Raw genomic sequence first — 13951 nt, 5'->3', positions numbered from 1 at the left:
AGTATATTCCAAGGAATGGAATAGCTGGGTCTTGAGGAAGCCCTATTCCCAGTTTTTTGAGATAGTGCCAGATAGATTTCCAAAGTGGCTGTACTAGTTTGCAATCCCACCAGCAATGAAGGAGTGTTCCTTTCTCTCTAAATCCTCACCAGCATGTGGTGTCACTTGAATTTTTGATCTTAGCCATTCTGATGGGTGTAAGATGGAATCTCAGAGTTGTTTTGATTTGCATTTTCCTGATGACTAAGGAGGTTGAGCATTTCTTTAAACATTTCTCAGCCATTTGATATTCCTCTGTTGAGAATTCTCTGTTTAGTTCCAAGCCCCATTTCTCAATTGGGTTATTTGGTTTGGTGGTGTTTAATTTCTTGAGTTCTTTATATATTATGGATATTAGACCTTTCTCAGATGTAGAGTTGGTGAAGATCTTTTCCCAGTCTGTAGGCTGTCGCTTTGTTCTCTTGACAGTGTCTCCTGCCTTACAGAAGCTTCTCAGCCTCATGAGGTCCCATTTATTAATTGTTGACATTAATGTCTGGGCTGTTGGTGTTCTGTTCAGGAAGTTGTCTCCTGTGCCAAATGTGTTCCAGGCTCTTCCCCACTTTTTCCTCTAACTGACTTAGTGTCTCTGGTTTTATGTTGAGGTCTTTGATCTTGTTTAACTTTTCATGATCTTGATTCTACGCCTTTTTTTAAAAAATAAAAAACATCACTATTGTGAAGGCTTGTTTGTTTTTTATATGTACATATGTCTTCAGCACTTAGGGGTACATATTCGGGCATAGAATGGCTGGATACTATAGTTATAAAACCCTACCTGAAGATTTTGAGGACTTGTAAGCCTGTCTTTCTTAGTGGCTGGACCACTTTGCATCCCCACAGTAATGCCCAAGAATCTTTCATTTCAATGTATCCCTGAAAATATCTGTGAATCTCTGCTATCTCATCAGCTTATATGTATTTTCCTGAAGATAACCTCCCACATGCTCAGTGGCCATTCAGATATTTTCTTTGAGGCAGTATTCATTCAAGTTCTTTGCCATATATAAAACTGGGTTGTTTGGTGAAGTTGTAAAAGTGTGTGTTTGCCCATACAAGCACATTCTGTCCCAGACCTTCATAAATATTTATGATTGGAAACACTTCCTTCCACATTGTGCTTTGCCTTTGTTTTTCACTTTCTTCATGTGTATCTTTGACAAGTTTCAAGTAATTTTCATAAAGTCCAATTTATCTATTTCTTGTTGCTTATACTTTTGTGTTATATGTATGTAGCATTGGTTCTTAATTTTGCCCTAATAATTTCACCCAAATAAATATTTCAGTTTCCTTTTACTCACTCTGAGTAATGCTATGCAAGCCAGCTTAAACTAAAACACAGAGAAGATCCATAAAGAATCAGACAAACTTTTGTTCCTTAAAGTAAAAGATGAAGGCATCAGTTTTATTACCTTCAATCCTAGGGGCCATTTCTCTCTCTCTCTCTCTCTCTCTCTCTCTCTCTCTCTCTCTCTCTCTCTCTCTGTGTGTGTGTGTGTGTGTGTGTGTGTGTGTGTGTGTGTGTGTGTTAAAGGCACAACTTGTCTCTTGGCTTATGTGAGCGTGTGTGTGTTAAAGGCACAACTTGTCTCTTGGCTTATGTGAGCCCTGGGACATTTATTTTCCTTTCATCTGTTTGGATGTTTTTGCCCAGGCTCCATTAGCAGCTCTCAGCTGAAGATGTAAGGAGGTCCCTCTTCTAACTCCCCATCACTCTTGAGCAGTTATTTTCTCTCTAGCGTAGTGGGTTTCAACCATCCTAATGCTGTGACTCTTAAATACACTCCCTCCTGTTGTGATGACCCCAAACCATTATGTTATTCAGTTGCTACTTCATAACTGTAATTTTGCTACTGTTATGAATCATAATCAGAATGTGAATGCCTGGTATTCACGGCATCTGATAAGCAACTCAGTGAAGGGTTTGAAAACCACTGCTCTAGCATATTGTCCTGGCCTCCTAATTCTACTTGCTCCATTCAGAAGATGGCAAAGAACATGGTCCATGCCTGGACATCACTCCTCTCCTCATGGGAGAGATTGGAGGCTCTCTTCTGCCAGTTTAAGGGGCTCTCCCGCCTCTCTTTGCCTCTCAAGGTTGCTTGCTATACAGTCTCTGACACCCACAGCTTCACATATATTCTCTTTTTAAAATTCTTCCAGGTAAGAAGTTCAGGCCAGCCTCTGGCTCTCCATCTTGGGAAATTTCAAATGAACTCTGAGTGGTTTCTTTGTCTCCTTTCTCTCATCTTCTGAATGTCAAGTTCACACAGCCAATTACTGTGTTTTCCTCCCTGTTTCTTTCCAAATCTATTTTAATCTCACTCACCGTTGGTGGCCTGTACTTTGTTCTCCTCTCAATTTAATTATCTGTCTTATATCAAATCACTATTTATAGTCTCTCATTCCAAATGTAGGGGAGGAAGGTGGATGCCTCTCAGTATTTTGGTTGTTAAACTCGCATCAACGCTATTACCCTTCTGCTTATGTGCACCAACTTCTTCTTCATAACATCTCTCTCAGAAGCTTGCAAAACGTGACTTAAGAACATCCAGAGCGGTCCCCAAATGTAATCAAAGGCTGAAGGAAGCAAAATCCATTTTCATGATAATACTTCCACCAGTTGACGTCTCATCATCATTATTAAAAATATAGACAATTATATAGAGAAATGCTTTAATTTGGCTCACGGTTTTTCAGGTTCAAGTCTTCAAAGTTTTAGGTCTATGGCATGGGAGCAGTTTGTTCTAAAGCAAAACCCGTCACCTTAGGAAGCAACAAGGAAGTAGAAACTGTGGTGCTACAGTTCTCTTTTAGGGGCTCATCCACAATGTCCTAACGAGCTTCCATAATACATCTTCTAAATGCTTAAGCTTCTCCCATCAGCAACATTTTGGAGACCAAGCCTTAACACAGAGTCTTGGGGTATGGGACAGCAAAGACAAGACTACAGCAAAACTCTTTGATGTTCTCCTGTGTCCCCCTTTATTATGTTGGATCCACAGAAGAATCTTCCTTATTCAGTGGGGAGCTTCAAATTTCCTGGTTGGTTCTTTCTTTGTTTTTGTTTTTGTTTTTGTTTTTTTTAATGAGACAAGGTCTCACTATATAGCCATGGCTGGTCTGGAACTTGCTGCATAGACCAGGATACTATCATAGAGATCTGCTAGCCTCTGCATCCTGAGTGCTCGGATTAAAGATGTGACCCACCACTCCCTGCTCTCCTGGAGGATTCTTATCCTATTTGTCAATGAGGACTCACCACACCACAGACTGGAATGCCCTCTATGTGGTCCCTGAGTAACCATATCCAACATGTGGCTTAAAGTGGCTATAAATGACCCAACTGTGGAAAACACACTGGACACCGGGTTTGAGAACACCTTGAAAACTAATGTTTGAGATAAAAATTTACTACTGAGTGAGCTGGTGTGTGATCTAATCTCTTATAATTTCTGCCTGATAACAGCTATTTAAAGAGGTTAAGCCTACATGGACCACTCAGTGTTTTCGCCTCTCCAATTTCTTCAAGGAACTAATCGTGGGCCTGTGCAAAAAAAAACAAAAAACAAAAAAAACCAAAAACAGAGAGAATATTCACAGTGTGAGAAAAAGAAGAAAAAGACATGCTCTGCAACAAGTGACAGAGACCTAGACACTGTGGTACATACCTGCAATGCCAGCTACTCAGGAGGAGCTCAAGTGTGAACCCTACTTAGACCACACAGTGAGTTTAAGGATAGTCTACGGGATTCATCAAGAGTCTGTCTCAAACCAGAAGGCATAGCATGTAGGTCAGAGCTGGAGTACATGCCAGGCAAGCTCAGGCGCCCATATTCCAAATCCAACATCACCAAAACCCCAAACCAATCAATACTCCAACCCCCCCAAACAAACTCAAGAACCCCAAACAAAAAACAAACTATAAACAGACCGAGTAAATAATGCATGTATCATCAGAAAATATAGATCAGTGTGGAAGCACTGATTTTACAGAAACAAAATTTCTTTGAACTGAAATTTGCTATATAATTAGAGAAAAAAACCAAATATATAAGAGAATGCACATAGTATGACTTTGTGAGATAATGTATAGAGTGGCCTTGTTTTTATTACTGTTGTATAACTTCAAGAGTAGAATGTCCTCTGTCCTTTTTGATGAAGAGGAATCATGCCCTAAATTACAAAATCTCTCCTGGATAATAAATAATAAAAGCAAAACTCTATAATTTTTTCCAGGTAAGCTTGGAGGGAAATAGGAAAGGAAACAGATGCATAGAAATGAGAGAGGACACTGAGGTTATGACAAGCCAGAACAGTATTTCTATGAGGCGTAAGTGTTCAAATTTGCTCCTGGGAGAATGTGGATATTTTGTTAAGAATCTCCATGATTAGATTAATCTGATGGTGACACACAGTGCAGTTCCTTCCTGGTGAACCTGGGGCTTTGGAACTCACTCTCTAGTCATTCCCTTTGCCCACTTCCTGCAAAAGGAATCTTGACATCAGCAGAGTGGCCTTGGTGACCAAGGCTTGGGTGTCTCTTCCTTAAACCCTGCAATATCTCTTGGGGAATGAGTAATGGGTTGTGTGCTAGAGTTTGATTTCTTCTTAAGCCACTTCTGGCTGAGTTTGATGTATCCTGAATCAGAGCCTGTCTACCTGTTTAGCTCTTACAGAATTCTTGGCTGAAGCATGACTCTCTTGGATCTGACAGGACAGGGCAGGACAGGACAAGACAGGCACAAGCCCATATAGCATTTTCACCATAGGACCTGTCATATAATAGGTGCTTGGTTAATGTCCCCTCTTCTTGGTCGCTACCAGTAAGGACATTGTTTTATGTTATCTTCCCCACTCCTCAGCTCCAAGTGTCAGCCAGATGCCTGTGCAACACTGTAAAGTACCTAGTTTCCTGTAGCTTTTCAGATTGTGTACAGTCAGTCCTACTTCAAGGCATTCTTTAGTATCCCAGATTGGTTTGCAGAGAGGGAAGGCAGGAGAGTGAACTTAATGTCAGTTCTGAAGATCAGTCCTCTAAGCCTGTGGCCCACAAGGAGATTTTTTTTTCAGGGTTGAAATAGTAGCGTGGCTCATCCCCTGGATAGGGAGACCTGGTGGCACTCAGAGGAAGGATAGCAGGCTACCAAGAAGAGACTTGATACCCTATGAGCATATACAGGGGGAGGAGGTCCCCCTCAGTCACAGTCATAGGGGAGGAGAGTAAGGGGAAATGGGAGGGAGGGAGGAATGGAAGGATACAAGGGATGGGATAACCATTGAGATGTAATATGAATAAATTTTAAAAAGAAAAAAGAAAAGAAAGAAGAAATAGTAGAATGACTGATTCTTTGTGTGTGGGGGGTTTGTTAAAAAGCTGCTAGTGATAATATGGAAGGAACGAACACAGATGAGTCAAAAGTAAATTATAAGAATGTCGGTTGCTTTTCCCAGACGGTAGTGACTAAGCAACTCGTGTAGCCGCCTCTGAATCACCTGGGATGAGCAGTGACAGCGCAGACAGAAAGCATCGCAGAGAACACCACCTCACACACAGTTCCAAAGACTGCTCTCTCACCACGGCAGGCTTCTTCAGGGGCGGGGGTTGGGGGGCAGCCGTACGGAGGAACCAACTGGCAGTATTTTAGTTTCCTTTGTGCCTGAGGAATCAGTAGGTGGGAGGTGAATGTGTTCCTTAATGCTTGCTAATCCTTTACCTCCCACTTCAAAACAAAAACTTGTTTGATTGAAGTGCAAAGTAAAGAAAGAAAAAAGGAAGGAAGGAAGGTAGGAAGGAAGAAAGGAAGGAGGAAGGAAGCAAGGAAAAAAGGAAGGAAGAAAAGCATGCACTGAGAACATCAAGCACAGAGTGTCTTTTCCCCTGATGAGACTGCAGAACACAGAAGCAACAAAAGGGCACAGTGTGGTTCTGGGCAACAGACCCTGCTTGGGATGTATTCTGGGAATAACTTCGAACTGAGCGAAAGGTCTCAAATTCCTAGACCCGAGTTTCTGAGATGAGTGCATTTCCCAGCATTGGCCAGCGCAAGGGGCACAAGCAGCAGGAAATGAAACTAAGTCAGCACCTACTACACTGTGAACTTTCCCCAGGGACCTATTGTACTCCTCTTAATCAGGAGCAGTGTCTGCCTATATGACGCCTTCCACCTACCTACCCCTGAACACCCTGGCTTAGGGGAGAAGTCCAGCTAGCTCACGGCAGGTCTCACTGCCAGTGGGCTGTGACATGTTCACTCACTAATGGAGAAGTAAGTGGAAGACCAAGAAGGCCTCTTTTAGGGCTGAGTCCTATCTAGATAAGACACTAGGAACCAAGAGATTCCTTCCAGACCCAGGGGGATTCATCGCCTGAAGGATGTAGTTCGTACTTCCTGCAGCAGAACATTAGAAAATTGGAAAAATAGGAATAGGTGGTAGGTTGTACACATCCGAATCTCTCTCTAGAGGTTGAGGTATGAATATTGATTCGCGTTCAGACCAGCCTGTGATAGACGCATCATAGGAACTGTGCCCTACTTCAGGCAGAAGAAAGGAACCCAGTCCTTTTTATGTGATTCAGTCACTGACTCTCTTCTTTGTAATAATATATTTTACCTATGATTTATGGTATTTACAGGCTAGTTTTCTGGGTTTTGCCATGTTAAGTAGTTCTGTATTTGTGCAATGGTTTCTTCTCCACATTTTTTTTCAATTAATTTTTATTAATTAATTGTGACCTAAGAAATCTGCAACCTTGAGATTGCTGTCAGGCAACACACATGTGCCATGTGTGACAGAAGGGGACCATAATTCACTCATTAAGACGTATCTGTTAATCACCTCCTATATTTCAGCTCATACTGCTGGGCGTATTTTATCAGAGGACACACATGGCAAATAAGAGAAAATCAATATGAAAAAAATAGTAAATGCCCAGAAGAAAAATTACAGCAATGAGTCTATGTCAGAGACAGCACCTGCTCCACTTACTAGGGGATCCACACGAAGCTTGAGCTTCCCATCTGTTGCATCTGTGTAGGGGACCTAGGTCCAGTCTGCTCATGGTCCTTGGTTGGTTCTTCAGACTGCACAAGCCCCCTGGACCCTGGTTCGTTGGCTCTGTTGGTCTTCTTGTGGAGCTCATATCCCCTCCAGGTACTTTTATCCATCCCCCCATTTTCCCATATGATGTCCCATGCTTCACCTAATGTTTGGCTATGAGTCTCCACATCTATTTGGATCTGCTGCTGGGTGTAGCCTCTTCAGAGGAAAGCTATGCCAAGCTCCTGTTTTGTTCTGTCTCTTCAACCACTTTCTCTGCCTATCTACTTTGGCTTCTTAGTGAGAGTTAATCATCCTTCCTTGTGTGGTCCTTGTTACCTATCTTCTTAGAGTCTGTGAATTGTAGTATGTTAAGCATATTTTAACTAGATAGCACAGGTAATGGATTTTAAATGGAAAAAGAATTAAAAATGAAAGAAAGGTTTCTGGCCTGATCAATAAGAACTAAGTTGCCAATTCTTGAGAGGTAGACCAAGCATTAAGAGAAAGTTTGGGCATAGACTAATGGGGTTAAGTAGTGGACATGCTGGCTTGAGACGTCTCTTGGATCTATAATATAGATTTCATAAAGGAAGCCAGGTGTGTATGTTTGGAGTTAGGAAATGTGATCTAGGTGAGAGGAGTATGTTCGAAGATCATTAAAGTAATTAACAATCATGGAGATTAAATGTAGTTATTCTGGGAATAAGTGAAGAAGTAAAAAAGAAAAAGAACCAACAAAAATCTGGGAAGCAGCATCTAGACAGGCTGGTGGGGCATCAGGCAAGGGTCATGGAGCATCAGGCAAGTGTCATCTAGATGGGCTGGTGCGGCATCAGGCAAGTAGTCTCTAGGCAGGCTGGTGGGGCATCAGGCAAGTGTAAAACATGTGTTCTAGAATGGAGACTATGAACCACTGGGTGAGACTTAACTCTGATGAGACAGTAAGTGAAATGAGGATCGAAAGTCTATTCTAGATTTAATATGATAATGGTCTGAAGTCACTGCAACTTAAAAAAAAAAGGTGTAAGGAGGGAAATTAGAATGTTTAAGAGATAGTGAGAAGGTAGAGCTGTGTGTGTGTGTGTGTGTGTGTGTGTGTGTGTGTGTGTGTGTGTGTGTGTAGGGGATGTCACTCCTATAATCCTAGCAAAAAAAGGTAGTAAAACATTGGGCTATCAGTGAGGTTCTTGCTGTGCAAACCTGAAAACCAAAGTTTGGGTTCTTAGCCACATAAAAAGCCTGTTGTGGTGGCATAGGCTTGTGGAGACGTGGATATGGGCAGAGCCAGCTTAGCTGAAGCAGCAAATCCCAATTCTCAGTGAGAGCCTTTCTCTTAAAAAAAAAAAAATAAGGGGAACAGCTCCTGATGACCTACACCAGAAACTGACCAGGAACATGAGTATGAGTGGCCTCCAGGTAGGAGAGTGCGTGCACACACTGCCATCCATCCCCCTCCCTGTGAACATGCACACACAGAAGTAGACGGTGTCCAAGGAAAGATAATCAAGGCTGTCCTCTGCTCTCCATTTGCACAGGCACTCAGGTGAGAGTGCTTCGCATCCCTTCCCCAACACACAAAAAAGTAAATATCTCCAAGCATATAACTGTCAAGGTCTAAGAGGAAACAGCTATACAAGCTCTATGGTTTGGGGTGCTGATCTATGGTTTGGAGTGCTGAGCTGTCCCTCCCGAAACCAACATGCCCCTATCTGTCACTGAAGCTTTAGGTGCCAAGGGTGCTACATCTTGAATCTTCTAGTGCTCTTAGAGCCTGCAGAAAAGTCCATGAGTTGTAACACTTACGTGAGTGTGGATGGGGCCGACCATCTACCTTTCACCAGAACACCAGCTTCTGTGAGCACGTTAGATGGAGTGCTGGATCAGTGAGCCAGAACTTTTGAAATTATGGCCCAAATCATGGACTTTCTACAAAATATTCGGTTTAACAATGTTGGCAACTCATTTACAAACGGTAAACACAGGGGCCGGGGAGATGTCCCCATGAGGAAAGTGTCAGGTGCAAAACCATGAGGACAAGAGTTTGGAACCCCAACACTCCTACAGAAGCCATGTATAGCATGTGACCCCAGCACCAGCAGGATCTGGGGGCTTGATGGCTAGTCAGTAGGCTAAAACCTCCAGTGAGCTCCATATTCACTGAGAGATACTGCTGAGAGAGGTGGGGATGGAGGGAGAAATAGAGGAAGGTAAAGGAAGCTACTAGACACTAGATATTGATAGGTAAACACAACACACACACACACACACACACACACACACACACACACACACACAAAACAAAATTAATACTTAAAATCGAACAAAAGAAAACTACAAAAGACATAAAAGTCTTAAAGTCATCATGATTTTATTTAATGAAATGACTTAAAAGTTGTGTCTTCTACAATTATCCTTACATTATATAGAATTCTCTCATTTACATAGAGATGCAAATTTTTAGTTAGTTAAAACTGACATTCTTGAAAACTTCCCCAGGTTGTACCAGTTAACTCCATCTCCTCTTTCTTATTTTCAGGGCAATGGCTAACCCCTTCTGTGGTTCTCATCTTTTTGCTGAGACACTGGGATACAAATAAATCCTTTGTAGCAGCAGTAAACCTGAAGTGCCAGGAGCATCCCACGGCTAACCAAGGGTTACACACCCACCTGAACTTTACAAGGAATGATGACAAGAGTAGGAGAGCTCAGTGGGCAGTGCGAATTTCTATACATTTTGCTGAGGCAGGGTCTTTTTATATAGCCCAAGGGAGCCTAGAACTCCAGACCCCAGTCTCAGCTTTCCAAATGTTGACAGTACAGCCATATATACCACCATGGCCAATGATGTCCATTTAATACACACAAAATGGTAATCTAAGGATTTTGTGCCTATTATTTCTAATCCTTGGGATATTATAACTTAATTTATATAATGATACTCATTTTATAATCATGGAAACTGAAGTTCAGAGGGAAAAAGCAACTTGCTTAGAATATCAAGTTAATGACGGTAGAGCTCAACACTCAAGCCAGGACTACCTCATGTCACCTTGAGGTCACCATGTACAGCATGCTCTCGCTCCCACTGCTTATTAACAGCCTCTCCCTTCCTTGCCCTGGTTTGGCTGTAAGGACACAATGATGGATGCACGGTTCCGTGTAGACTTTTCCACTCTGGTAAAGACAATGCGAAACTGTACATGGTCAAAGCACCGTGTCTAGCAGCAGGAACCGTGAATGCAAACTACCATGCAAGTCATGACTGAGTAAACAAGAGCCTCAAAGCTGCCAGGGAGGGTCACTGAGGAGGTGCAACTCTGCTCTGAACCCCAGTGAACGAGCTAAGGGTTGCGGCAATTAAACAGAGGAAGAATGTTCTAGGTAAGAAAGTAAATTGCATGAACGGACATGAGACACTGTGTGTGGTGAGTTAACTAACGGCGCCTTAGCAATGTGTGGTTGGGCTGTAGCAGCTAGGGTGAGTGCAGTGTACCGGAGATGCCTGTCACATTTGTGTTAGTGGAGGGACATCCTACAGGTCCTGTAAGAGATGAGCAGAAGACTGCACATCTAGAAGCTTTTAAGGGGTGCTCAGTTGCTCACTACTTTGCTTTCAGCTAAGTTTTCTATGTAAAGACAGCACTGCTGTGTGCAGAGAGAACAAACAGCTTGCCAGTATCACAGGATGCAAGTTGTTTACTGAAGGAGACCAGGGCAGGATATAGTGTCCTTGGCAGTGGACAGCAACGTGCGTGCATAGAGTTTTTCTTAAGAAATAAAGATGGACTCATTGTCAGCAGAAATCACAAATTTATTAACTCTTAAATATATCAATCAGTCATTTACCATTATGGCAAGAAATATATACAGTGTCCCATGGTAAACCGCAGTGTTTTCAAAACAATAGCAGATGATGGATGTGTAATTGCACTGTATGGAGAGAACAAATCACGGTTTCCTCACACCTTAGTGCAGAAGACAAACTGGATCTATGGTAATACTTCAACACCACATGCTAAGTTAAAAGTGTACAAAAAGGGGGGGACCCATTCTACCACTATTTGTGTTTTTAAATACATGTATGCCACGCAGAGTTGCTTCACAGAAAGGTAAAAGAACTTAAAAAGGGAGGAGTGAGGCCATTATGCTTTTCACAGATCTCATTGGCAGGTTAACACGGCTCAATACATTTACTGTATATATTCATTTTAAATATAGATTGTTTTAAATCATGTGATAATTATCAGAAAAAGCTTCCACCCATCTACCGTACATTCACTAGCGACAATATCTAAGGTGACTAGCAATCAACACCAAAAGGTGAAACAAGGGAAATGGTGGGCAGTGGGAGGGGGTGTGCTTTATTTTTGTCTTTGTTTTTTTTACTTCTGCTTTAAAAATAGTCGTCTAAAGACTGTGAGTAGCTATGGTTGAAGGGACACTGATGGAGAGTCCATGCACCATAAAGCAGTTCAACGCAGAGAAACAGCCTCACAGGGACTGAATCAACAAAGAAGAAAAGAGAACTGCAAAGAAAACTAGAGCATTTCCTTTTCCTCTCTGTTTTAAGCTGGACAAACCCTAACTCCTGGCTGGAAGATGCCGCTGTGACTCAGGGAAGAAGCTAGAACTGCACAAGTCACAAAGATCAAGTTCAAACACTCTGAGGACGGAGAGCATTTCTCACATGACTAGCCAGTGAAAGTGAGGCAGGAAAAGCCTTCACCTTCCACAAGGTCCAAACAAGTGTTTTGCATACAACCCTGATCACCTTCCACTTGGTCTTCAGGCAATTTCTGTAGTTGGTAATTCTGTTAGCGTAAGTCTCAGCAATTCCAATATTTTCAATGCAGCTAGGATGCCTATCCACAAGTGGTGCCTAAACCGAATTAAGAACTTTTATTTAAAATCTTCTAACAATTCCCTGGGCCCTGAAGAGACAGGAAGTGCTACTTTTAGCTTCCTCCAAAAGACCTTGATTTAATTATACCTTCATATGCAAATGTTATTGTTGTTTTTACACACTAACCAGCTATAGAAAGAAAGATAAACAGACAAACAGAAATAAAGAAAGAGAGAAAGATGGGAGAAAGAAAGATGAAGAAAAGATCAGGAAAAATTTAAAACAAAAACAAACAAAAGGGCAAAAAATCATATACAATAAAAACAGAACACAAATTTGAGAAAGAAAAACAAAATTAGTGCCAAGCATTCACCAGAACTGTGTCTATCTGAAAGCAACCAAACTAGTAAATGATGTGAATTTTTCCAGTACACACAGTTTGACTCAAATCAACATGGCTTTGATGGTAGAACACCAACTGAATCTTGTTCTCACAATCACACAGGAGTTTGCCCACATAAGCATCCATTTATCCAACACCAACACTTTCAGAGAAAAGCCATCCACTTCTACCAGGATCACACCATATATATATATATATATATGTATATTTTGCCTTAAAAGCAAAAACAAAACAAAAATCCCAACAAAAAGCCCAAACAGATTAATGGCAGCATTCTAAAAAGATTTACATTTCTCTTACAAACCGTCATTCAGAGCACAAATAGTTTTAGTTAAGTCTTTTAAATCTTGGCATAAACAGAGAAACCTGATGGATCAGTTGAACTTGGAATATTGTGGAATTTTCTTGTCTGACCTCCCTCTATAGTTTGCCAACAATAATTTACGTTTGCATGGAACATCCCATCCAGTAGCTGGAGTGTAAACAATGTATAGGAAGGAATATATGATAAGATGATGTGTCACATATGCATTACACGTAGAACCTTCACAACTTCATGCACTCAGAAACATGCATGAAGAGGAGGAGAGGATGTCCCAGGATTACCCTCCAGGTGCCTTGAAAACAGAATGAAGAAGTGGCACTGTTGACAATTAGCTGCAAAGGAGAAAGGGAGGAAGAAATAAGTTATATTGTTTTTATAAAATAACAACCTTTGGGCCACAACGTTACTAGGGTACAATTTGATAACTTGGCTAAAGTTCAGATTGGAAATGTTTTGTATGAGATCTTTGCCCGTGAGCCTTCCAAGATAAAATGCACACGTTTAACCAAGGCTAAACTACACAATCAATAATATCCATTTGTTCAAACAAAGCTAAGCTGAGTTAGGAAAAAAAAAAAGAAAACAAAACAAAAACAGAAGGCATCAAAGGTTTCAATCATATTATTAAGTCTAAATATGTGTTTTAAGCATTCATATTTACTAGACAAATTTAATGAATTCCTATCAATATTTGGTTAATATAGAATCAAAGGTCACCTTATGCGTTTTGCTCATTATGCTTAAATTCCTTGGGAAATCAAAATTAAAAGTCAGTTCAACAAGGAATATCGCCTCACAAATAGAGAATCCATGATTGTTCTTACTCAGTCCTTTAAAACAACAGCTACAAGCATCATTTCTTGAAAGTCCTGCTCCATTCTGGCATGGAGAAATATAAACAGTGGCACCTACTCATGCCTGTCTCCTAATCTCAGTTAAGACACAAATCTTCATAAACAACAGGAGGCGTGAATTTCATTGCGGCCAACTGTCAATCATCATCTGAATGTCCTTCTTTGTGGTGGATTAAAGTTCAGCTTGGCTTTCTGTTGTGGCCCATCCTCTTGGGCTGGCACCACTACATTCCTTCAGGCACAGTGAGCTCCTGTCCATACTAACCTCAACCAAAGGCTAAGGGACATCGCAAATTCCAAAAGACAGGGAGACACCAGAGGATCTCAAAGCTTTATAGAAACGGCCCTGGATAATTGAGAGTTGTCCACATTAACCCAGATATAACTGGCTTTTGATGTGGGAACTCCAGAATGCTAAAGTGATGCAATCAATCTAGCTGCTG

The 13951-nt window shown here is 41.4% G+C and overlaps 1 protein-coding gene and 1 long non-coding RNA gene across 12 annotated transcripts in view; one reads left to right on the top strand and one right to left on the bottom strand.

Annotated features, from left to right (window-relative positions):
• Positions 1-5390: 5390 nt before the first annotated feature.
• Positions 5391-13951, top strand: part of LOC311583772 — a 671074-nt gene continuing 662513 nt past the window's right edge. The window contains exon 1 of the long non-coding RNA XR_014774664.1: positions 5391-5407. This is a non-coding gene — a long non-coding RNA (uncharacterized lncRNA). The remainder of the gene's footprint in view (positions 5408-13951) is intronic.
• Positions 10874-13951, bottom strand: part of CAMK2D (calcium/calmodulin dependent protein kinase II delta) — a gene marked incomplete at its 3' end in the record, with an annotated part of 237778 nt that continues 234700 nt past the window's right edge. For all 11 annotated transcript variants that reach the window (XM_084757608.1, XM_084757615.1, XM_084757606.1 and 8 more), the window contains one exon: positions 10874-12986. Coding sequence is in view for 1 of the 11 variants with exons in the window: in XM_084757614.1 (XP_084613740.1) it covers positions 12983-12986 (4 nt within the window). The remainder of the gene's footprint in view (positions 12987-13951) is intronic.

Source organism: Acomys minous (assembly GCF_964271855.1).
Source record: "Acomys minous genome assembly, chromosome: 14".
Classification (NCBI taxonomy): Eukaryota; Metazoa; Chordata; class Mammalia; order Rodentia; family Muridae; genus Acomys; species Acomys minous.
The sequence above is the reverse complement of the archived record's forward strand: the minus strand, read 5'-3'. Positions and strand labels throughout refer to the sequence as shown.